Source organism: Pinus tabuliformis, chromosome 1_2, assembly GCF_031772625.1.
Source record: "Pinus tabuliformis cultivar Carrire ecotype Pingquan chromosome 1_2, CPIR1, whole genome shotgun sequence".
In the NCBI taxonomy this organism is placed as follows: Eukaryota; Viridiplantae; Streptophyta; class Pinopsida; order Pinales; family Pinaceae; genus Pinus; species Pinus tabuliformis.
The window spans coordinates 32,719,545-32,745,289 of NC_142298.1; the positions used below are offsets into that span (position 1 = coordinate 32,719,545).

At 38.6% G+C, this 25,745-nt stretch overlaps 1 protein-coding gene across 3 annotated transcripts in view; it reads left to right on the top strand.

Annotated features, from left to right (window-relative positions):
- Positions 1-24,916, top strand: part of LOC149204267 (uncharacterized) — a 320,269-nt gene extending 295,353 nt beyond the window's left edge. Inside the window, exons 7-8 of one of the 3 annotated variants that reach the window (XM_089394656.1) lie at positions 24,382-24,580; positions 24,678-24,916. In XM_089394656.1, coding sequence (XP_089250782.1) covers positions 24,382-24,576 — 195 coding nt within the window. In that variant the 3' untranslated portion in view covers positions 24,577-24,580; positions 24,678-24,916. The remainder of the gene's footprint in view (positions 1-24,381; positions 24,581-24,677) is intronic. The other 2 variants (XM_089394657.1, XM_089394658.1) reach the window with 2 other exon arrangements.
- The last annotated feature ends 829 nt before the right edge of the window (positions 24,917-25,745 follow it).

The following is a 25,745-nucleotide window of genomic DNA, read 5'->3' on the forward strand; positions in this document are numbered from 1 at the left end:
CCTGCACAAATGAAATAAAATTTTCCCAAAACCCCAATATATACAAAATTTAAAATAAACCCCAAAACCCCAATTGCTGCAAACAAGGGTTAGAAATAATTTACAAAAAAAAAAAAATATATATATATATATATATATATACATATATATATAAAATATATACAAATATACAATGCTTGTAAAATAATTTTTTTTGAGAAAATAATTTCTGAATAATGATAATGGATCAATGCGTTTTTTGAAAGTTAGAATATTGGCCACACCCTTTAGCAAAGTAAGAAAACCATATAAAAAATCCTAGAGCCCAAACAAGGTCAGCTCTTCCCCAAAGTCTGTGAACTTGGAGCCCAAGAGCTAGTGTACCTACAAATCTCTATATATTTTTTCAAGCAAACCTGTTAGATCATATGGTGAATCAGATCACCTAAGATAAAACCAAATTTTACCAATAGAATGTTCTTATCACCGACAAATGAAATAACAAGCTCATAAAAATATTAGCACAATATAGGAAAGCACATAGCTAGCACGTACCACAGATCAATGGAAAAAGAACACCATGAACTGAACCCCAAAGTCTTTTTATTATGATATCAAATGTTCCCAGCAGAGCAATGGCTCAATACCAGCGTTACAAATTTACATCATCCAGAATCATTGTGTCTTGAGAAGCAAAATGGCTTCTATTTATAGAGAAATCCCTCGAAGTGAAAAATAACGGCTAGTTGGCTTGATCATTGTCAAAATAATCATGACCATTGATAAAAATTTGATCATCTTTTAATCTTAGCTGTTGAAAATATTTATTTTGAGGAAAATTTCGAATTTCTCATAAAACCCATTTTTTATTAATCCAAAAATTAATTTTTTGGATTAATTTCGCAAAATTTTGACTTTGACTTAACCACCAAGGTCCAAGGGCTTAATTTTTCTTAAAAAATTCATTTTTGCCTTGGTGGGGGATCTCGAAAAATTAACTTCTTTTTGACCCACGAATTTTTTTGGTTATTTTCCAATTGGAGAAGATTAATTTCTCTAAAATTAATTTTGGACTCTAAATTAATTAATTTTTTAGCTAAGGATTTAATTTAATTTTTTGCCAGAAAAGTTAATTAATTGACACAAGAGGGGATTAATTATTTTTTCTACCCTCAAATATTTTAGCCATTGTGTTAAGTATGAGGGACCATGCACTAAAATATTTTTTACATTAGATATTACAACTCAACCCCGAAAAGGGGAATACACCTTTACATATATACCCTCATGAAATTACCCAATTCTGCGACACAATATGATCTAGTATAAACCAGGTGATCTATTATAAAATAATTTAGCCAAATAGCTTAAATTATTCCCAAACCACTTTTATAAAAAATATAACGGAAAGGAGGTTGTCCCAAAGGGTTGAGCTTGGAGACAATCATAGCTATGCAGTCAAAGGAGTTGGAAAAGTATCCATAGAGCTGAAATCTAGTAACAATGTGCATCTTAGCAATGTTCCTTACATACCAGGTTTGAAAAAGAATCTTGTCTCTATTTCTTGTTTGGAAGATAAAGTAGATTTTGTGGATGGCAAAGTACTTGTTTGGTCCAAGGGCTCTAGTGTAGATGATGCTAGGGTTATTAGAATTTGTGATGAGAGACTGTATAGACTTGTGAGTCAACTCAAGCTCTAGTACATGATGAGATCAATACAAGTGAGCTACGACAAAGAAAGTATGGACATCTTCACTATAGAACATTGCTTGAATTGAGTCCAATAGTCTCAAGGGTTCCTGAATTGCAAATAAAGAATGATGGTGTATGTAAAGGTTGTGCTCTTGCAAAGAACATTAAGAAACCATTTCCAAACAGTGATAATAGATCTAAGGAAACCTTGGATTTGATTCATTCTGATGTGTGTGGTCCGATGCCTATAAAATTTCTTGGCGGTTTATTGTACTATGTGACATTTATTGATGATTTCTCCCATAAGACGTGGATATATCTCTTGAAGACTAAGGATGAAGTCTTTGACAAGTTCTAGGAATTCAAAGTTGAATTGGAAAATTTTATAGGTAGGAAGATCAAGATCTTGAGATCTGATAATGGAGGAGAATACACCTTGAAAGAACTTGTTGCTTTCTATAAGCAAGTTGGGATTAAGAGGGAGTTGATTGTCACCTATAATCCACAATAGAAAGGTGTAGCAGAATGAAAGAACAGATCCATTGAAGAACTTGTCAAGGCCATGATGCATGATTTGGACTTGCCGTTGTTCTTATGGGGCGAGGCATCATAGACAATTGTGTACATTCAAAATAGAAGTCCTCATAAAGTTCTGGAAGGTATGACTCCTAAAGAAGCTTTCTCTAGAAGGAAGCCAGAGGTTGGACACATGAGAATCTTTAGTTGTCCTGTCTACATCTATACTCCTAAGGGTAAGAGGAACAAACTTAAGCCCTCATGAAAGAAAGGCATATTTGTTGGTTATAGCGAATCATCAAATGCCTATAGAATATACATTCCAAAGCAACGACAAATTGAGGTCAACTGGGATGACACCTTCGATGAAAAGGTGGCATATTGGAAGTCGAAGGAAGTTTCCTTGGATTCCTTGGATGAAATAAAGGAGGCATCAAAGGAAGCACATTCAAGTTCTATAGAATAACCCGAAAGGCCAAAAGAGCCTCGTGATATAGGGAAATTGGTTGTTGTCCCAAAGATCAGGAAGAGACCAGAATGGCTTAGATCTACATTGGAGGAGGCAGAAGGACATGCAAACACTGATGGCACATCCAGAGAAGTTAAGAAACTCAAGAGGTTTTCTAGCTATGCAACTCTCATGACAAATATTAATGATGTAGAACCTTCCACTTATGAAGAAGCAACCAGTCAACGTGAACGAAGTGATGAATGAAGAATATTAATCTATTATGAAGAATGATGTCTGGGAGATTGTGCCAAGGCCTGAAGGGAAGTCAGTTGTGACTTCCCAATGGATATACAAGATCAAGCATGCTACAAATGAGGTTATTGAGAAATACAAGGCATGGTTCGTGGCTAGAGGGTTCTCCCAGAAAGAGGGAGAAGACTATGATGATACCTTTTCTCTAGTTGTCAAGTACACCTCCATTAAATCCATCATTTCTCTTGCTGCTTCGTTGGGATGGGAATTCCACCAGATGGATGGAAGACCATTTTCCTCAATGGTATGGTTGAGGAAGAGGTGTACATAGAGCAACTTCAAGGTTTTGAGCTACATGGAAAGGAATCTCATGTTTGTAGGTTGATGAAGGCCTTGTATGGACTCAAGCAAGCTCCTAGAGCTTGGTATGCACGAATTGATGACGATTTGATGATATTGGGATTTAACAAGAGAGATGTTGATCCAAACCTTTATTTTAACGTTGTGAAGAATGCACTTGTGATATTATTGTTATATGTTGATGATTTGTTTCTGACAAGTGCTGAGCCTCTTATCATTTAGTGCAAGAAGTAGTTGGCTTTTGAATTCGATATGAAGGATCTTGGGTTGATGCATTATTAATTGGGACTAGAAGTATGGTAGAAACCTGGCGAGGTCTTCCTTGGTCAAGGGAAGTATGTGTTAGAGATCCTCCAGAGATTTGGTATGATGGACTGCAAACCCATGGCGACACTCATGGTGACTAACTTAAAGAAGTTAAGAGGCTTCGACTCCAGATTGGTAGATCCATCTATGTACTAGTAACTGATTGGTTCGTTAATGTATTTGGTTAACACTAGACTGGACATATGCTTTGTTGTGAACACGTTGAGCCAGTTACAGATTAAATCAAGGGATGAGCATTGGATTGTAGCAAAGCACATTCTGAGATATCTTCGTGGTACTGTGAATTATGGCTTGAGATATATTGCAAACAGGGATGTACAACTTTTTGGGATACACAAATGAAAATTGGGTTGGAAGTGTTGAGGATAGGAAAAGTACCTCAGGAGTATGCTTCAGCTTGGGCTCTGCTATGATATCTTGGATGAACAGTAAGCAAAGGTCGTTGCACTCAACATTGTAGAAGCAGAGTACTATTATAAAAATGTAAAGTGGTAGCTTATTATATCTTATTTTCTTAACCTTGATACTTGCTTGTGAATCTTAGTTATCTTCTTTATGTTCTTTAGTTAGATTTGTTCATCAAACAATATCAAGAAACTGCAACAACAAAAGAGGACACAGATATAGGCTCTCAGCCAAGGCAAAACTCCTCCAAGGAAAAAACCCAGTAAATCTTCTCTTCTTAGAATCTGCTTCAAATGAGATACAAAGACCTAATCCCTAGACCAAGTCCTTCTCCCAGTACCAAGTCAACCCTTTCTCAAGTCCTTTCTTGATTCTGTACCAAACTGCTTCTTCCTTGCAACTTCGACCTACCAGCTTCAACAACTTCGATTTCCTACCTACTGCTACTCGATCTACAACTTCGTCCTAGCTACTTCATCCTAGTAGCTTCTTGGAAACCCTAATATAGCCTCCTTCTGATACCTACTTAGAGCAAGACAACTCTCCCAAGGTCAACGAGGTCTAGACAAGGGTTTTCCCTCTTCCAGTTACTAGTTTCTGCACTTTGTCCTCGAACAACTCGAACCTGTAATTTCAGCCTTCTACTGCAGCCTAGCAACTCCAAAATTTTTCATGTGTGTAGAGATAGACCCCAAAGACAAGATATTTCAGTCTCCCAAGATATAGGTCGAACTACTTCCTTTTATAGCCTTCTCAAGGGGTTAAATTCCCTCCTTTAGGCCAACTTGAGGATCCTAGGGCTGACTTGTACTCTTGGAGATTTCAAGACTTTCTAGACTCAAAATTAATTCTTTTTACAATTTCAAATTGCCCATAAGGGTCTTATAAACATGATGTTGATTCCATTGACTCAAGAAAATAAATCCTAAGACCTAACAAACCCTAGAAGCACAAAGAACATGCTTTTACCAAGAAGGCCAACAATAATGAGCATGAAACCCATGCTTTAATAACAATATTTTTCTTTCTTCTTTTCTTGTTTGTTACATAGGATACATATTGAAATGAGCACAATAATTATGAAGACCGAAACTTGTTACATTTCTCAACACTCCCTCTTAACTAGGGAGGTGTTCATAATTGTACAATCAGTACAACATCATATCTCAAACTGAAGAGTTCTCAAGAAGAGTCAAATTGATAAGCCATATTGTAAGCATCATCATCATGACTAGCACTATCCCTGAGGCCTAACTAGACAAGCTCTTCTTTAATTCGAGAGCATTATGCTGGGAGGATTTATGTGTGATACCACACTACCTCTCTAAGGTACATACCCCATTCGAATGTCCACAAGGTATGTCCTTTTGGGACTATTCTTATCTTGGATCTCCATCCCTGAGTCCTCAAAGAATATCGGTCCTCTTCGACCATTCTTCTCTTGGATTCCTGTCCTATCCTCAAAGAGTGTTGGTCCTCAGGACTACTGCCTCCCTTGGATTCAAATCCTCAAGAAGTATCGGTCCCCTTTCCTTTCTTAGATGGTCTATCCTCAAGGAAACCACAGATGCTTATCCAATCCTCCATCATTCTTTCTTCACCACCTAAAGAAGAGAATGCACATTTAATGTCCAACATCACTTCCTCTCAAACCAAAGAGTACATCCCTATTCTCCTTTAATCCTAAGAATAGAACCTTGATCCTATTCAAGGAGACTCCTTTGCTCCCTCTTAAACCAGAGGATCCTTCCTTTCACTAATTGAAGTCAACACCACAAGCCTCACTGCTTGTATTCATGAGAGTATCAACTATCGGTTCTTTATAGCTACATGGTTCCCTCTTTCCTTCACATCTCTTGCCTCGAGTCTGCTTCTTTTTGAGGTAACATGGAACCATCTCCACTCTTTTCTCTTGTGACACGATCCAGGTCATCTTCCTTGCTCATCACTTTCTTCTTCAATCATGAAGGCATTGAATATGGCCTTCCCAATCTTCAATATGAAAGTGATCTTCCTTGACCTTTAGGTTATCTTCTCGCACAGCTACCCTTTCAATCCCAATATGGACTCATCTCAACTTCATAGTAGCCAGATTCCACATATTGAGCTTCCTTCAATACTTTTCAACCATACAGTTGACTTTGCCTCAACTGACATCATGTATTCCTGCACCATTCTACTAGGTAGAAAAATAATATGTTAACTAGATAACCAAACCAAAATGAAATAGACTTACCTCACCATGGTGATCTTATCATACCATCAACATCCTCATCGACCATCTTCACTTGATATTTCCTTCTTGCATCAAAGTGCCCAAGGATCGAACTTGATTACCAAGTTACAACTTTTTATTATAGAGATTATACCAGATGTTAAACTTATCATGTACATATTTCTAGAGAAAGCCCTAATTTCTTTACACATAGTAAGTCAAACCCTATTATTTTCCAACATCAAAAATACTTGAGCATAACTTTCATAACCAACTTTCTTTCACCAGATTTTTACATATATGAATCTTTATCCAAAGTTAAACATACATTCCTATGCTTTCATCCAATCATCTTGCTATCATCTTGCAACCTTTCATCCCTTTTATGAGCATGTTTCCACATTACATAGAATACATAATATTCCTGTCATAATGCCTTTCGCAAGGACTTCTTAATATAATGGTCCTTCCCGGATCACAATGATCCCCTCAAGCAAGATAACAACCTCTAACATAGTGTTAGATAATATCTGGATGAACAATACGCAAAATGGTCTAACATTCTATCCTAGATGATTTCTGCCAACCAACATAATGCTAATATCATATGCTTCTATCCTATGATGCTTATGCATAACATATCAATTAAAAGAAAAACATTCATAGAGAACCTAGAAGCCAGAGAACCTTCTTTAGTAGTAAAGATCCTTCACCTCTTCCTTCTTTACCTTATTTTTAGGTTCTCCCACTGCTTTAGCTACATGAGCTTCACTTCATTCCTTTCTTTTATTGTTCTGTTTGTTTGGACAATCCCTCTTAAAGTGTCCAAATTCGTTGCATCCAAAATATTGCACCTTGGGCATATCTTTCTTCTTGGACTTGCCAAACTTCCCTTTCTTCATCGTCTTGACTTGGGCTAGGATTGCTTGAGATTGCTCATCTGATCCAATGTCATTTTTTACCTTGATCCTTGATTCTTCTAGTATGCATTGTTCCCATAACTCATCAAATGGAGTTGAATCTTTCTTGGAGTATATACTTGTTGCAAAGTTGCTCTATTTTGATGGAAATGCATTCAACACACATATGGTTACTTCCAAGTCAATGATTGGCTCCCCAAGTCCTTGTAAATGGTCCCTTAATTGAGAGACTCTAATGAGGAAGGATGCCTTATCCTCATCCTTCGATTTCTTCATTCCATATAGCTTGTTCCGTAACAACATCTTTTGACCCATTGTAGTTAAAGAGTACAAATTCCCTAGCTTGTTGTACCTGGCCTTGGAAGTCTTTAGGTTTGCTACAAATGGAACAAGAGAATCCTTGATTGATTCCACTATGATCCTTTGTGCCCTTACTTCCCCTTTCTTGTACTTTGCTAGTTCTTGTGTCCTTTCCTTTGTTGGTTCAGTAATTTCTTCGGTAACATATCCCATTACATCTTGCTTTGTGAGTATCAAGTCAATCCTCTTCTTCCATGCTAGATAGTTTATTTCCCCTATGAGCTTGTTGCTCTCCTTGTAGAAAGAACTTACTTGACTTGAAGATTTATCCATTATGAGATAATGCGATACTTACTTGAATAATATCTCCAACCTTCTTTTTGTCTTCAAGATCTTTGGAGAGTTCTTAATGATGCCCTTGAAAGTTGTTCCTTGTTAGTTTCTGTAGCATCGGATGTGTTCTAGCCACAAAATTTGGTGGAGAGGCTAGAATACATGTACTCTCCAAAACCCAGAAATCGTTTCTGAAAGTTCCACTAAGAGACGACTTAATCATTTTTTAATGTTTCCTAAGTTTAAAACTTAGGAAATATGATTAATTAAAGGGTATTAATTAAGTCATGATGAGAATCTTCTAGAAAAAGACATGGATCGAGTTCTAGTTAATCTTAGCCATCTATTATGTTTTAATCTTGGTCGTTGTTAAAATTGGCAACTAGGGCCAAACTCCATGTAGGTCAGCTTATTTATGGCAGCTAATATTTTTATTGGATCCCTCTCATCGAGAGGTGTAGGATTGATCTAAAGATCATCTGATTCCGATAAGTATTCATGGAGTTATGAATTTATTTTGATTATGGAATTATTATCAAACCGACCAGCAACTTGAGTAGGCTCAAAAGCCCAATAGACATGCCTATTCATCATCTACGTTTTAGTATAAATATAGAGGACTTCAAGTCATTTCAACACACACTTGGGATCTCTTCCTCTCTCTACTTGTCTTTGGGTTTTAATAGGAGGAGAGATCCTAAGGGATAACGCTGCCCTGATCCAGAAAGCCGAAAAAGCCGGAAAAGTCGGAAAAGCTGGAAAAGCCGGAACTGTCGGAAAAGCTAAAAAAACCGGAATTGCCAAAAATGCTGGAAAAGCCGGAACTGTTGGAAAAGCCAGAACTACCAAAAAAGCCGGAACTGCCAAAAAAGCCGAAAACGCTGGAACTGCCAAAAAAGCCGAAAAAGCCGAAACTGTCGAAACAGCAGGAAAAGTCGAAACTGCCAGAAAAGCCGGAAAAGCCAGAAAAGCCAGAACTGCTGGAAAAGCCGAAAAAGCCAGAACTGCCAGAAAAGCCGAAACTGCCGGAAAAGTTGGAACTGCCGGAAAAGCCGGAACTGTCGAAAAAGTCGAAACTATCAGAAAAGCCAGAACTGCCGGAAAAGCCGAAAAAACCGGAAAAACCGGAATTGCCAGAAAAGTCGAAAAAGCCGGAACTGTCGGGAAAGCCGAAACTGTCGGAAAAGCTAGAACTACTAGAAAAGCCGGGAAAGCCGGAACTACTGGAACTGTCGGAACTGTAGGTACTGCCGAGAACAGCTAGAACTGTTGGAACTGTAGGGAACAACCGGCGCTGCCAGGAAGGCAACATGGTGCAGCAATGGCTCATAATGTAGTACAGTGATGATGGGTGTAGCATGGTGCAGCGCGGTGAGGTGCAACATGATGACGAAATGCAGTACAACGATAGGTGAAGGAGTCACCTTGGAGAATCAGTTGAAGCAACATGTCTTCAACTGATCTCATGTATCATCCTCTTAGAGATGATCTATGCTCTTATCTAGATAAGTCAAAGTGTTGACTTCTATTGTAAATGTACTCTCTCTCTCTCTCTCTCTCTTTCTCTGCTGAACTTTGAAGAACATAAAAGAAGAATTGATCAAGGGTTTCCCCAAATTGTGGGGTTTGTCCCTGGCTAGCGCCACATCTTGTGTCCTCTTGTCTTGGCTTGTCTTCTACGATTTATATTTATGTTCTATCTGCAGTTTACTTTAATGCTGATGTGATTGCTAATCTGGAAAAGATAATGAGCTAACTATGAAAATTGAAATAAATTGCTCTAACATAGAACATACCTAAAATTAACATGGTATCAGAGTTGAGGTGAAGACAATGCCCAAGCAAGAGTGAAAGAGCAGTTACCGAAGACAGTTGGGAAAGGACAAAAGGATCAGTGGATTCCTCATCCCTCTTCAAATTCACCAAGGGTGAAGTCGAAGCAAAGAATATTATCAGAATGGTGCAGCAGAAGTTTCTGATGGCCTACCTAAAGATCACTTCATTGGGAAGTTCGGATCTAAGGGTGGAAGGAAAGGTGGATGCCTTGGTTGCAATAAGTTCGGCCATTATGCGAAGGAGTGTCTGAATGGCAGAGACACATCTCTTGATGAAGATAACAATCATTCTAGGGACATCTTCAATGATCAAAGGAATGACAAGTAATGCAGGTCATCAAGGAAATGGTCGACTCTTCAAAGAAAGCAAGGAACCCCAGGTATGAAGAATCAAATGTTGTTTCTGATAAGATAAAGAAGTGTTATCTTGTATTGGCCCTCTCCTTCAGATTCTTTGGGAATCTGGCTTATTGATTGTAGTGCTTCAAGGCACTTCATCGGATAGATGGGTGCACTCTCTAATTTGGTAGAGATAGAAACAATCGTGGGATTATACTTGGAGCCGATGCCACCTATCTCGGAAAGGGTGTAGGGAATGTTATCCCTCAATTGAATGAGGGTAACTCAATTCATTTACAAAATCTCTTTTATGTACCTGATCGCAAGAAGAACCTGGTGTCCATTTCAACAATGGAAGTCAAAGGTTTCAGGGTGGCACTCATCGATGGAAAGGTATGTGTTTGAAAATAGAATTTTCAAAGATGTTTTTGAGTTCAGGGTTGTATCAAGTTGCAGGAAGTCCACTAGGGACCATGTCTATTAACACATAGCACCGAAGGTCTGTGAGTCAGATGGTGACAAGGATGCCTGAATTCAAAAAGAACATGAAAGTACATGTCTGAGATGTACCAAAGGAAAATCTTACAAGGGGACCATTCCCCTCATGTAGCAGGTCCACAAGTTTGGAACAACCCGAGGGGTTTGAGATTGATGATCAGGAATCTCACGTATGTAGGTGAAAGAAAGCCCTCTATGGCTTGAAGCAAAACTCCCTGGGCGTAGCATGAGAGGATTGATAGCTATCAGATGAAGCTGAGATTCACTAGGAGTGAAACCGATCCAAACTATTACCCGAAGGTTGTGGATGATAGACCTCTCATACTGGCACCTTATGAGGACGACCTATTTCTGACAGGTGCAAACCCTCTCATTTGAAGAAGTAAGAGGGAGTTGGATTCTGAATGTGGAATGATAAACTGCAAGCCTGTGACTACCTCGAGGATCTTAACTTTCAGAAGTTATATGGTAGTGACGTCATACCAGATTTGGGAAATGCCTCCGAGTTTCATAAACTCATTCACGTTGATGTTCTTGGTGAACTTCCGTCCGAACATATGTTTTGCAGTTAGCATGGTGAGCTCACATTTGGTTGAGCCTCACTGGATTGGTGCCAAGAATATTCTGAGATATCTTCAGGGCACAATCTCTCATGGATTGAGATACATTGCCGGAAATATGAAACTGCATGATTATTTGAATGTTGAGTGGGCAAGCAGTGTGGAGGATCACTAGAGCACTTCTTAGTGTTGGTTCTCTTTAGATTCTGCTTCGATATCATGGATGAGCAGGAAGCAGAAATCGGTTGCTATAAGCACTGCCGAGACCAAATACATAGAGACGAGTATGACCTCGTGTGAAGCTGCATGGTTGCAGAAGCTCTTAAGTGAGTTGTTTGTACACATGATGAATACCACTGTGATTCTTTGTGACAACTAGAGGTGGGATTTGATTATTGAGGAATCCCGTATTCGATGATTGCTCTAGCAGATAGACATCAAATACTGCCTTATTCGGGATATGGTAAGTCGATGAGCAAGAAGGCTCCATCGCATTGAGACTAATGTACAAGTCGCAGACATTTTGTCAAAGCCCCCGAGAAAGGTCAACTCTGTGACTTTCCTGAACGACTTGAGTCGTTGAGAGACCTTCTTATAAGGGTCCTGCATGTTGCATGCATTGAGCTCTGGGGGGGCTTGGGGTACTTACTGGAGCAACATACGACCACAGGGCGACTCACCCTCCCCTGGTGGTGCGCTATGAACAGGATGATTAGTTCTCCTGTGGGCCGGGATGATTAGTTCTCCCGTGGCAACTATGTAGCAGGATGATTAGTTCTCCTGTGAGGTCTGGATGATGTGTTCTCCATGACGATTATGTAGCAAGATGATTAGTTCTCCTGTGAGGTCTAGATGATGTGTTCTCCATGACGATTATGTAGCAGGATGATTAGCTCTCCTGTGAGGCCTGGATGATGTGTTCTCCATGGCGATTGTGTAGTAGGATGATAAGTTCTCCTATGAGGACAGGATTGATTAGTTCTCCTGTCGAGGCATCCTACCCATGCAGACTGGGACTCATGGGAAGTACCTCTCATCTGATCAATGTGCAGGGAAATGAGGATAGGGACCATAGTAGTACCAATAGACGCATCGCAGTATCTACCGTACTCCCTATGCTAGGATGACCTTCATTGATCTGGGATCAATGATACTAGTCTAGGACCAATTGTAGGAGTTGTACCTACTATGACGCTGACTTCGAGTCGGTTGAGACTGGTCTAGGACTAGTGGTACATACTCTGAGACTGACTTCGGGTCAGTGGAGGACTGGTCTGGGACCAGTGAGAGTGGTACATACTATGACGCTGACTTCGAGTCGGTTGACACTGGTCTGGGACCAGTGAGAGTGGTACATACTATGACGCTGACTTCGGGTCGGTTGAGACTGGTTTGGGACCAGTGGTACACACTCTGAGACTAATGATACTGGTCTGGGACCAGTGGTAGGAGTGGTACCCACTATGACGCTGACTTTGGGTCGGTTGAGACTGGTCTGGGACCAGTGGTACGCACTCTGAGACTAACTTCGGGTCAGTGGAGAATGGTATGAGACATTCTCGATCAATTCTTCTTCTTCATGGTTCAGCAGAGCTGAGCAGAGCCAACAGAGCTGAGCAAAGCCAGCAGAGCCAACAGAGCTGAGCAGAGACAGCAGAGCTGTGTAGAGCTGAGCAGAGCAGTGCAGGGCACTGATGGCAAAGACAGTACAGTCGGACATATGGATCAGCAGATGGAGTTCTCCCTAGTTGAGAGGGAGTGTTAAAATTGGCAACTAGGGCCAAACTCCATGTGGGTCAGCTTATTTATGGCAGCTGATATTTTTATTGGATCCCTCTCATCGAGAGGTGTAGGATTGATCTAAAGATCATCTGATTCCAATAAGTATTCATGGAGTTATGAATTTATTTTGATTATGGAATTATTATCAAGCCGACCAGCAACTTGAGTAGGCTCAAAAGCCCAATAGACATGCCTATTCATCATCTACGTTTTAGTATAAATATAGAGGACTTCAAGTCATTTCAACACACACTTGGGATCTCTTCCTCTCTCTACTTGTCTTTGGGTTTTAGTAGGAGGAGAGATCCTAAGGGATAACGCTGCCCTGATCCAGAAAGCTGGAAAAGCCGGAACTGCCGAAAAAGTCAAAAACGCTAGAACTGCTGAAAAAGCTAGAAAAGCCGGAACTGTCGAAAAAGCCACAATTGCCAGAAAAGCCAGAAAAGTCAGAAAAGCTGGAAAAGTCGGAACTGTTGGAAAATCCGGAAAAGTTGGAACTGCCAGAAAAGCCGGAAAAGCCGAAACTGTCGGAAAAGCCGGAACTGCCGGAAAAGCTGGAAAAGCCGGAACTGCCAGAAAAGCTGGAGTTGCTGGAGAAGTCAGAACTGCCGAAAAAGCTGGAAAAGATGGAATTGCCGGAAAAGTCGAAACTGTGGGAAAAGCCGGAATTGTTGAAAAAGTCGGAAACGCCGGAGCTGCCGGAAAAGCCAGAACTGCCGAAAAAGCCAGAATTTTCGGAAAAGTCGGAATTGCTGGAAAAGCCGGAAAAGTCGGAACAGCTGGAACTGTCGGAACTGCCGAGAACAGCCGGAACTGCAAGGAACAGCCAGAACTGCTGGGAAGGCAACATGGTGCAGCAATGGCTCATAATGTAGTACAGTGATGATGGGTGTAGCATGGTGCAGCACGGTGAGGTGCAGCATGATGACGAAATGCAGTGCAACAATAGGTGAAGGAGTCACCTTGGAGAATCAGTTGAAGCAGCATGTCTTTAACTGATCTCATGTATCATCTTCTTAGAGATGATCTATGCTCTTATCTAGATAAGTCAAAGTGTTGACTTCTATTGTAAATGTACTATCTCTCTCTCTCTTTCTCTGCTGAACTTTGAAGAACATAAAAGAAGAATTGATCAAGGGTTTCCCCACATTGTGGGGTTTGTCCCTGGCTAGCGCCACATCTTGTGTCCTCTTGTCTTGGCTTGTCTTCTACAATTTATATTTATGTTCTATCTGCAATTTACTTTAATGCTGATGTGATTGCTAATCTGGAAAAGATAATGAGCTAACTGTGAAAATTGAAATAAATTTCTCTAGCATAGAACATACCTAAAATTAACAGTCGTTGATGTTTCAACAAGACATTATAAGAAGAAATTGGATGGGGGTTGGAGAACACACTTGCGACACCAAGGCAGTTACTCAGTTGCCCAGGTAGATCGATTTTCTCAGTGGCTAAAGTTTAGCAGAGGAGATAAAGCCAATGGGTGAGTTGTAGGGGAGAGAGAGAGAGGGCATCAGCAGTGGTCCGAGAAGTGCAGGACAAATTCAGGAGGAGACGACATGAGAGAGGGAGAGACGCAGTCCGCTAGAGAAATGCGCAGAGGGTGACGTAGAGACACCTACGTATGGGCAAAGGGTCCATCTTGGGGTCAAGGAGTCACTGTATAGAGTGAGAAATTTGTTTCTAAATTTCTCTCAGTATTTTCCTCTGTTTTGTTGTCTGAATTCTTGTACTTGAATTACTGCTGAAGAATTAATAAAGAAACCCTCATCTGCTGCACTGATTTTCCCACATTGGGTTTTTCCAGGGACAATTGTCCAAAAATAACTGTGTCAATATCTTTATGTGTGTGCTAGAATTTCTCTAATTTTTCTAGCATTTATTTTCTTCCGCGGTATTTGTTTTGTGAAGGTTGTAGTGTATATATTTCGATATTTGTCGTAGGGAATTGCAAATAATTTGTTCAATTAATTTAACAAATAAAAGAAATATTATCAGTTGTTGCAATAGGATTCCGAGTTTTGGGATTTTCACATGCTATTAGAGCACAGCTTGGAAGCCGAAGAGCTTAGTGGCAGAAGGGAAGAGGAATTTCGAAGCTCTGCATAGGCAGCAGTTCGAAACCCTTAGAGGCAGCGCAGTTCCTTTGGCCAGGAAGGTCATTTTTTTTGGAAAAAAATATTTCTCTGAGAGAGTGACAAAGAAAGAAATTTCCAGATCAAAGATTACCATAGGCAGAGGGAGCAACAGTGTTTTCCTTGCAGCACAGATCTTCAGCTGGGACGCAGTTATTTTGCAGCAAGTTGCCGGTACAGAATAATATCAGGAAGGAAAGGAGAAATAACACAGAAAATCACGGACAAAATCAATAGTTAGGAAGCCTCAGAATTATCTTCTAGGTTGGAGGATGAATTCGTGTGCTTGTTAGGTTCAGCATCATCTGGTGTCTACTATATTAATAGTGGAACTTCAGCTCATATGATAGGAGTTAGAGAATATTTCTCTAGCTATCAGGAGGAGCAGATGAACTTCCAGATCACTATGGATAACATAACTAAATGTACTCCGGTAGGGAGAGGCACCATAGAATTTCAGACAGAAACAGGAACCTGCACCAATGCTACTAATGTACTGCATGATTGAGTATGAACCTGATTTTAGTGTCCCAGTTGCAAGACAAGGGGTATGATGTACACTTCATGGGGAAGAAAGTGTATGTCAAACACTCTAGTTGGAAGAATGTGAGACAGATTGGAGCTTAGAGCGATAAGTTATACAAATTGCAGCTCGATTCTCCAATGGCACTAATAGGCAGTGAGAATAGCAGTGGGAAGGAGTTGAACGAACTATGGCACAAGAGGATGGGACATTTACACCATGGAGCACTTAGGATGCTTAGAGAAACTCTAACAGGAGTTCCAGTTCTCAGCACAGAGCACGATGATGTGTGTAGAGGATGCGTACTTGGGAAGTACGCAAAGGCAACATTTCCTAGAAGTGACAGCGGAGCAAATGGCATGTTGGGATTGATACAATCAGATATTTGTGGTCCTATGTACACTAGAGTTCTTAGCAGTGGCAAATATTTCATCCCCTTTATTGATGATCATTCCAAGAAGACCAAAGATGAGGTCTTTGATCGGTTCCAAGAGTTCAAGGCTCTTGTAGAGAACACAACAGGGAAAATGATCAAGGTGTTATGCTCAGATAATGGTGGAGAATACACAGATAAAGACTTCACAAACTTTTGCGCAAAGGAAGGTATCAAAAGAGAATGGACAACTCCATTAATCCTCAGCAGAATGGAGTAGCAAAACGAAAGAACAGAACAATAGTTGAGGCTGCAAAGGCTATGATGTATGACCAGGATTTGCCTAGACTTTTATGGGCAGAGGCATGCAACACAACGGTGTACATTCAAAATAGAACACCTCATAGAGCATTGGGGAAGAAAACGCCATAGGGTGTCTTCACAGGAAAGAAGCCTGAAGTAAGTCATTTGAGGATATTCAGGAGTGTGACGTACTGTCACATACCAGATGAAAAGTGCAGTAAATTGGATCAGACTGCAGAAAAGGGGTTCCTCATAAGGTATAGCGAGATCTCAAAGGCATACAGGATCTACATTCCTAGTAGCAGAAAGATTGTAGTGAGGCGAGATGTAAAGTTCATGGAAGACAAATCTTTCAGAAGATCTTGAGAAAGACCTTGCATGCATTCATTTGGAAAGGTAAAAATATCATTTTATGTGCATTTTTCTGACCATAAATTAAGGCCAATGTATAGGGTTTATATTGTTGTTATATGTTTTTTCATCCATTGAAAATTGTTGTAATTTATTCTCTTTTTTCCTCACTGATCAGCCCTAATTTTACACTCGTTTATCATATATTCCGGGGATGTTTTCTTATTTCTGTTATAAAATATTTGCATGTTGTAAATTGTTGATCGAAACCCTAGTTTATAACAACAAAGTGTAATTTTTTTATTGTATGTTTTTGGGAATCCTTTTTAGCCTCTATTGGTCACACTAAACCCTCTAGATTTAGCCATAAAGACATTTGAACTCGTTCTTTCAAATTTACATCGTAAATCACCTAAATTGCATACTTGCCCTTGAGTGAATATTGTTGTAGAACCCTTAGAGGGCATTTGGCTTAAGTCTTATTGAATTACTTGATCCCTAAGATCAATTGAGGATGCTTTCCTTGTGGGGATTGTATCCAACCACAAGAGAGAGGGGAGTAGTTGCTAAAGTGACAGTGGTAACTCTCCCATTGTTGCTCTCAATCTAGATTGCTTAGTGAAGCTTTGTACTAAGGTGCTAGATTTTCCAATAACAATGATCATGGCCTATTGGAGATGATCAAATTCATTGGTGGATGGCAATTCTAGTGGATTCTTTTCTGGTCAAGGTTCAAGACAATGCAAGGATAGTTGGTTACTCTGTTGTGGTAGTGTATTCCATCCTGGCAATGAATGCAACAAGGGAGAAGGAAACCATTTTTTCCTTTCAGACACTGGTCGCAAGTACAAGAACACCAGGTTAAAACAATTTAATTTTGATGCACTTAGTGGTAGGTGTCAGTAACATCCTGTGGACACAACCATGCAGTTGGAGGCTCCTTCCCTAGAATTTTATTTGAAAATACTAGGAGACAACAATATGTTGATCACATAAAGGATGGGAGTTTTAATGACTTTAAATTACTATAAAGTTGATAGCAGAATTGCCCATTATAGTTGGAACAAATTGTGATATTGATGAGAAGGGTAGACAGTCTAGAGTGAAAATCTTTGAGGTTTTGGTTATCCAAATATTCATCTTGAAACCCAGGTCGAGACTGAAAAAACTTAAGTATTCTGGAGATTTTCCCAAAAGTTATATTATTTGTACAAAATTATGATCTCCACCCAATAGATAGTAAAGGCATGAGATGTTTGTCAAGGAAATTTACCAGGAACTCCATCCCTTCTCAACTAGCTAGAGGGATTTGACTCAGGATTTGTGATCAAGCTGATTGACCTCAAAAAGGTTGACATGTGCAAATCACCCATTTACCATTTTTTTCGGAAGCAATGTATATGCCTGTATATTAATAGAAATTTTACCATAAATCCTGAATTAATATTCATTTTCATGGTCGAACCAGCAAAAATACTTCTAAGATTGATCTCAAACCAACTTAATATATGCAAGATAAGGAGGAGAATCTAGAGGATCAACTTGAAAAATCTTCCTAGACTTTTAACATATATTCTCTAGGACTATCAAGAAACAAGGACCCTAGATTTATTATTCATTTTCATGGTTGAACCGGCATAAGATAGTTGTGAAATTTATCTCGAGCCCATTGAATAAATGTGAGACAAGGGGGAGATATCTAGATGGATCATCTCAATTCTTCATTGGAACTTTGAATAGAATTATGACATTGATTCGGGCCAAACATGATGGTAAATGTAACTAGGTTCGGTCTTCATTAATGTATTTGAGTCATCATGTAATGTACTTGTCAAAAGAATAAAGAAAAGAATTATTATTATTATCACTTATTAAAGCATGGGTTTCATGCTTGGGTCATCATGTCTTAGGTCAAAGTCCCCATTGAGGACTTCTAGGATTTATTCTGAGTTAACAGAGTCATTGTACTTTTAAAGAGACCCTTCTTGGGCTTTTGAATCATGTAAAAAGGTTTAGTATTGAGTCAAAAATGAAATATGTTGCCTCCACACCAAGTCAACCTTAAGATGATCAAGTCGACCTCAAGGAGGCCTATTCGACCTCACCTAAAGGCTATAAAAGAAGCAGTTTGAATTCATTTGGAGGAGAACATCTCAAGCAAGTTCGATATCTCTTTGGACGCTGGGAAAAGTGCAAAGTGAAGGAAGAAGGAAAAAGAAGTGTGAGTTTGGTCAAGGTGAAGGAAGAAAGGAAAATCGAAATTTTGGTGCATCTCTCTCTCTCTCTCTCTCTCTCTCATGCCCTAGATTGGAAGATTGAAGTTCTCTTGTTGATGTTGTTGCTAGTTGCTACATCTTGTTGCTGCTAGAACAAGTATAGGTCGAAGTTGTTGTTGTTGGGTCTTGCTGCCTCAAGGAGTTGTATTGGGCCAAGATTGAAGTCTCCCAAGAAAGGTTGAAGATATTGGGTCCAAGAAAGCACTGCATAGTGCTGCTACTGCTACCAGGTCAAATAGGATCATCTGCAAAGGAAGAGGAAGGCTAACTCGATGTGGAGGAAAACTTGTGTCAAAGTCTAGAGTCTTGGTTTATCTCGGGAAAACTTTTGTAGGAAGAATTACTGACTGGGTTTTCCCCTTAAGAGGGGTTTTTCCTTGGCTGTGTGCCTATATCTGGTGTCCATTGATTTATGTGTTATTGCTTTGGTAATTGCTTGATGAACTAAAAGGAAAGAAGATATAAAGGAAATCTAATAAGAATCCAAGAACATCACAAGTAATTATCAAATATAAGAAAATCTTTTTTCCTTTCTGATTTTCTAACATGGTTTCAAAGGTTTGGTGAAGAAAGAAGAAAAAGGCAGTCCCAATTACTTGATCAAGGAATCAGTCAAAAGGATTATTCAAGGGAAGAAGTCTACTATCTTCAAGGACAATGTCTAACCCAACCAAGGGAGAGAACAAACTTGAAGGAGCCTCAAACTACAGGTCTTGGAAGAAGAGGTTTGACCTCATTCTTGAAAAGAATAAGGTACTAGACTTGGTCAAAAGAAAAGTAAAGAAGCCTACAAAAGACTCCAGTGATGCTGATAAAGTGAAGTTCAAAGAATTAGAATTAGTGGCCATGAATCTGATGGTAGGAGTAAAGGACAACCTTGTCCTATTCATAGCCAACATTAACCATGCTCAAGAAATGTATTAGGCCTTGTCAAAGTTATTCACTATTAAGAACATTGGTCAAGTAGCAAGCTTGAAGAATGAACTAAGGACCACAAAGATGACTAAAGAAGACACAATGGCCTCCTTCTTTGTGAAAATAGCAAAAATCAGAGACGATCTTCTGGCCATTGATGAAATTGTTCCAGACAAGGAACTTGTGATCACTGCTCTATTAGGATTGCCACCTACTTGGGGTGCATTTGCCTCAGGACTTAACAGTTGGAAGAAAGCTCCCACTTTTGAAGAACTATGGATTGCTTGCAGTTAAGAAGATAGTTGCCAACCTTGAAGGAGTCTCAAATGCCTATACTGCTCATTATAGAGGAAACATCAAGAATCAAAAGGACCAAAAAGGAAGGTAGACATGTCAAAGGTAGAATGCTATCAATGCCATAAGAAGGGTCACTACAAGAGTGATTGTCTCGACAATCCAAGGAATAGGAAGAGAGAAAGGGATCAAGCTTATATTGTTGAAGAAGAAGACCTAAAGAAAGCCAAACCCGAAGAATCTGACATAAGGGACTTACACTACTAAGTCCTTAGTTTTTAGTAGTAGAGATTCTATTTTGTATTTTTTATTTTAACAATTGTATTGTTTTTATAAGTTTATAAGTGTCCCTCAAGATTTGGAGGGGACCCTCAACATCTCCCAAAGATAAGTATCTCATTTCTTTTCAGTTTCTGGTTTCATGTACTTATTTAAGTTTTGGTAATATTAAATACTAATCACCATTCTACCTCTATTGCCTTGATTAGGAAAACATCTGCTAAATCCTCAAGGAGTATAAAAGAGAGCCTCACAAGACAAGGTTTGTCAAGGAATAAAGGTATGTCTTAAACTACAAAACATTGATCTCTTCATAATAAACGTTTACTCATTTGATAATCTATTACTGACATCGTTGTGTCTAGCTATATTGAATCATAATGATTCTTTTTTTGGGTAATTCAACATTTGATAAATCTACCCTCCTTGCATCCTTGATTGCTCTTATAGAACCCTAGAGGGTTCTCTGAAAAACCCTAACCTAAGGGTATGTTGACAATGTGTGAATCCCTAGCCTGCTTAGGGTTATTGGGAAATTGCTATTATGTTTGATATATTGATGATGTCATGTTTGGGGTTTTGGTATGATCATGAAAACCCTAACTTGTTAGGATGGTGTTGTCTGAAGTCTTGAACCTTTGAAGTTTTGATATAGTAGGGTTTGCTTTGCTATGAAACCCTAGATCTTTAGGGTTTGGTTGGGCCTATAAGGAAAACCCTTGTTATGTCTTTAGAATGAGATCATAGGAATGAAACCCTAGGTATGTGTCCATTGGTTGAATCCCTAGCTTGATCTAGGTTTGTATATGCCTTGTGTATTAATGTTATCTAACATATGATGTGCTTATACATATTGAATTCCTAGATATGTCTGTTGACCTAATTATTGATGGTCATAAGTCTTAGGGTTTAATGTAAGCCCTTGTTTGAGTTTGATATTCTAGGATGATGTTGTTTGGGAAATCTAGGGTTTTGTAGCTAAACCCTAGTAGTAGTTAAATTCTCTAGTATACGTGATATGACAATCTGGAACCTATGAATCTATATGGTGATTGTTGAGATCATGAGTAATCTAGGGTGTGCATCAAACCCTAGTAGAAGTTAGTTATGTTATTGATTAAGTTGTGATCTGTTATGATTGTTGAAGTTGTTGTATGAAATCTAGGATATGTATGAAATACCAGTGAGGAATCTAACATATGAATTTTGATATTTGTTAGACACATTACTTGTTTGAATTGTTTCTAGGGTTTGCTATATGAAAGAACTTGTCATATCGTTGAAAGAATATTGAAACCCTAGATGAATATTATGAGTTGTTGATGTGATTTAGGGTTTAACTAAACTTGGGCAAGAAGTTGAAATATAGTCTCTTGTTGATTATGTTTGTAAAGTCTAATGCTTCTATTATTATAAGATTTTGATATGACTAACTTCATGCTTCTATAGTTTTGGTTGTACTTGCTATCTAAGTTGTGTAGGTACATCATCTTCAAGATCGTGAAGTTGATCGTAAGAAAATTTGATGTGATAAGCATGATATATGGTTGACTCTGATAAGAAGGGTGGAAGCCATGAAAGATTCTCGAATAAGAAGAAGCAAAGATGGAGCCTGGATAGAAGAGATCTCCCTGAGATTAAGAGGGAGCCTAGATAGAAGAAATCTCCCTAGTTGAGAGAGAAGGCATAGCATAGTCTTGATTGGAGAATACATTTTGAAGGATATGTTGTTGCATGTGAAGTAGGAAAGGAAAGTATATGATTGAGGAATCTTCTGTCAAAGATTTGATTGATAGTCCTACTTTGTTGAGAAGCAACATCAAGTTGTGTGAAAGACCCCAAAGGTTTGTATTTGATTATGTACATGTGAAAGTATATTATTGGTTGGGGTTGTGTTTGGACAGGTAAATCTCTCGAAGGTTTCGATAGCATGCTGGTTACCGATTAGTTTGACTGGGAAAGATTTGTTATCCTTGATATGCTGGATCAAGGAGTGTTGAGGCTTTGTGAGTGAAGCATTGCTTGGGAGGACATCTGGCCAACACTTTGTGTTGATGTCTAGGTCCCGAAGTGGGAAGGGTGGTGTTGGACATAGAGCTCTAACCACAGATACACACTTGGACCCCTGGGTTGATGGCTAGTAAGTAAGCCTGATGGTACCTGGAGAAGATGAAAGCTTGAGTCCATCTTAGTCCCACTTGGATAGATTGCTATGGTCGGGAATCTAGTCCATGGCATTGCGGTGCCTACACTGTTGAGAGACCAATGGATAGATTGCCCTGGTCAGGAATCTAGTCCATGGCATTGTAGTGCCTAAAATTCTTCATGGTTCATATAGTTGAGATTTTCCTTGTATTTGTATATGTCATATGATGAATACCTCCCTAGTTAAGTGGGAGTGTTGGAAATATAATTAGGTTCGGTCTTCATTAATGTATTTGAGTCATCATGCAATGTACTTGTCAAAAGAATAAAGAAAATAAATTTTATTATTATTATTATGACTTATTAAAGCATGGGTTTCATGCTTGGGTCATCATGTTTTAGGTCAAAGTCCCCATTGAGGACTTCTAGGATTTATTCTGAGTTAATAGAGTCATTGTACTTTTAAAGAGACCCTTCTTGGGCTTTTGAATCATGTAAAAAGGTTTAGTATTGAGTCAAAAATGAAATATGTTGCCTCCACACCAAGTCAGCCTCAAGGAGGGCTATTCGACCTCACCTAAAGGCTATAAAAGAAGCAATTCGAATTCATTTGGAGGAGAACATCTCAAGCAAGTTCGATATCTCTCTAGAAGCTGGGAAAAGTGCGAAGTGAAGGAAGAAGGCAAAAGAAGTGCGAGTTTGGTCAAGGTGAAGGAAGAAAGGAAAATTGAAATTTTGGTGCATCTCTCTCTCTCTCTCATGCCCTAGATTGGAAGATCGAAGTTCTCTTGTTGATGTCCCTGCTAGTTGTTGCATGTTGCTGCTGCTAGAACAACTATAAGTCAAAGTTGTTGTTGTTGGGTGCTGCTGCCTCAAGAAGTTGTATTGGGCCAAGATCGAAGTCTCCCAAGCAAAGTTGAAGTTATTTGATCCAAGAAGGTGCTGCATAGTGTTGCTACTGCTGTTACTGCTGCCAGTCAAATAGGATCATCTGCAAAGGAAGAGGAAGGCTGACTTGGTGTGGAGGAAAGTTTGTGTCAAAGTCTAGATTCTTGGTTTATCTCAGGAAAACTATTGAAGGAAGAATTACTGACTGGGTTTTCCCCTTGAGAGGGTTTTCCCCCGGCTGTGTCCCTATATCTAGTGCCCATTGATTTATGTGCTATTGCTTTGGTAATTGTTTGATGAACTAAAAGGAAAGAAGATATAAAGGAAATCTAATAAGAAACCAAGAACATCACAAGTAATTATCAAATACAAGAAAATCTTTCTGTCTTTCTGGTTTTCTAACAAAACAATCAAGTTCTCTGTAATATTCCAAATTGAAATTTACAGCAAATAACAAATACTTTTCTCACAGTTTCTCACAAGGTGTCCCTGATGCTCACAATCACTCAATTTAAACAGAATGGAGAGCTCCATGTGATGGAGATGCAAGCAGAAGGTGTGTGTGCGTGTATATAGAGAGAGGGGTTGAAGTAGTAAAAATTGCTACAAAAAAGATAACTCAAGCCATAGTAAGTTTCCATTCATTGGCCACAAGTTGGTTTATAACACTTGATTTATGCAAAGGGCTGTTATTATCTTGTACCTTCCAACCTTCGTTACAGAAATCTTGAACATTCAATTGATTGCAATGGTCATGACATACATTTTATGTGTTCATAGCCTAACCATCTTTATTTTCGTACAACAGTGCTTCAAATGGATTGGTGTTCGTTTTACCTTGTGTATTTCAAGGTAGAAATCATTTTAAGTGATGGACTTCCTAATCTCATGTTCTATTCTCTGATTTTCAAACTGTTCCGAGTGTTGTTAATAGACAGATAGTCTATATCAGTCATGGAGATTCACTTTCCTTGTCATTGTTTTCTTGTTACCGTAGAGTTTAAATAAGATTCTCCACTACATCTTGAACTCCATCTTGAACTCCATATTTATCATATTGCTCTTTATAATAGTTTTAGTTGAGTATCATGTCATTAATGGATTTGATGACAATAAATTTTCATTCCCACAGTGGCACAATACCCAAGAGTGTATATTAGAAAGGGTTTCCTATTCGGTATTTTTTGAAGCTATGTTGGACGTTTCAAAAGTGCTTTCTTCGATGACTATTAAGAAACCTATATGGAATAACTACGCAATGGAAGAGAGATTGATAATAAATAATTCATTAGTTATGTGGGGTGGTGATCAAGCAAAATTGCAGTAAGATGGTCAGTATTTATTTTTGAAATTATATGCCTTTATAGTAATTTTGATGGACCATTTCCGTGTGCAACAATATTAATACAATTTTGTCTTTTCTATCAGGTTTTTTCGTAGGGAGTGAAAGTGCTTACTTGTACAAGCAATGCGACATTTTGGTGTCCAGTTAAGGTGCAAGAAAAAATTTATTATTTAATATTGTGTAGTAACTACATGCTTTTTACTGAATAAAAAATGGCCAGGTGCATCTGCCGCCCAGTATGGATGAGATGTGTATGTATGTAACATACATTTGTAATAATAATAAACTAAATTAAAAAAACATTTTGAGGTCCTCGAAATGAAAGAAAAATACCATAGCAATATGATAAAAATAATACTAATAAAATAAACCAGCATAAATCAATCTTAATCCCAATATTTTAAGCATTAATTGGTTTCTGCCTGCTTAATAGATCTGGAGTTAACATTAATCTATATTAGTCTATTTTAAGGTTTAATAGTTCTAATTGCACACATTATTTCTTTTCTAAGGAAAATCTCATGGGAAACTGAAATGATGCTTCTCCACATGTGGATGGCATCCCTAGTAAACCCATTGGCTTTACACTAGTGCACCTAACTCAAGTGGATTTGAATCAAACACTTGCTGGCATGGAACTAGCTAAATGTCTGTTAACATTGAGTTAACAACCACTGATTGAGCTATTTTGTTGGATTAATTGCATTCATAATCAAGAAGAGAATGATAATGATATTCTTTTAACTGCATGAATTGTTTACAATATTTTTTTACTTAGGCCAAAGGAACTAGACATTGTTGTGAGTGTGTTCTCTATATTCACAAGCATAGAGGACTAAAAATTGTATGGGAAGTGTGCATCCAAATAAATTTTAAATGGAGAATCACAAATGAATTTATGTTTAATTCATTAGCAATGTGGTCTTTGATTACTTGTGGGAGAGAATGCAATGAATAGGATGGTATATTGCGTTTTTGCTTGAAGGGATTCTGTTAAGTTATGGTATGTTCTATGCTTATAACAGTTTACTTTTTTTTCTTATTATATTCCACCGATTAGCAATCACATGTACATAAAATAAAGTGCAGATAGAACATTAAACGATCGACAGAAAACAAGCCAAGACAAGAGACACAAGATGTGGCGGCTA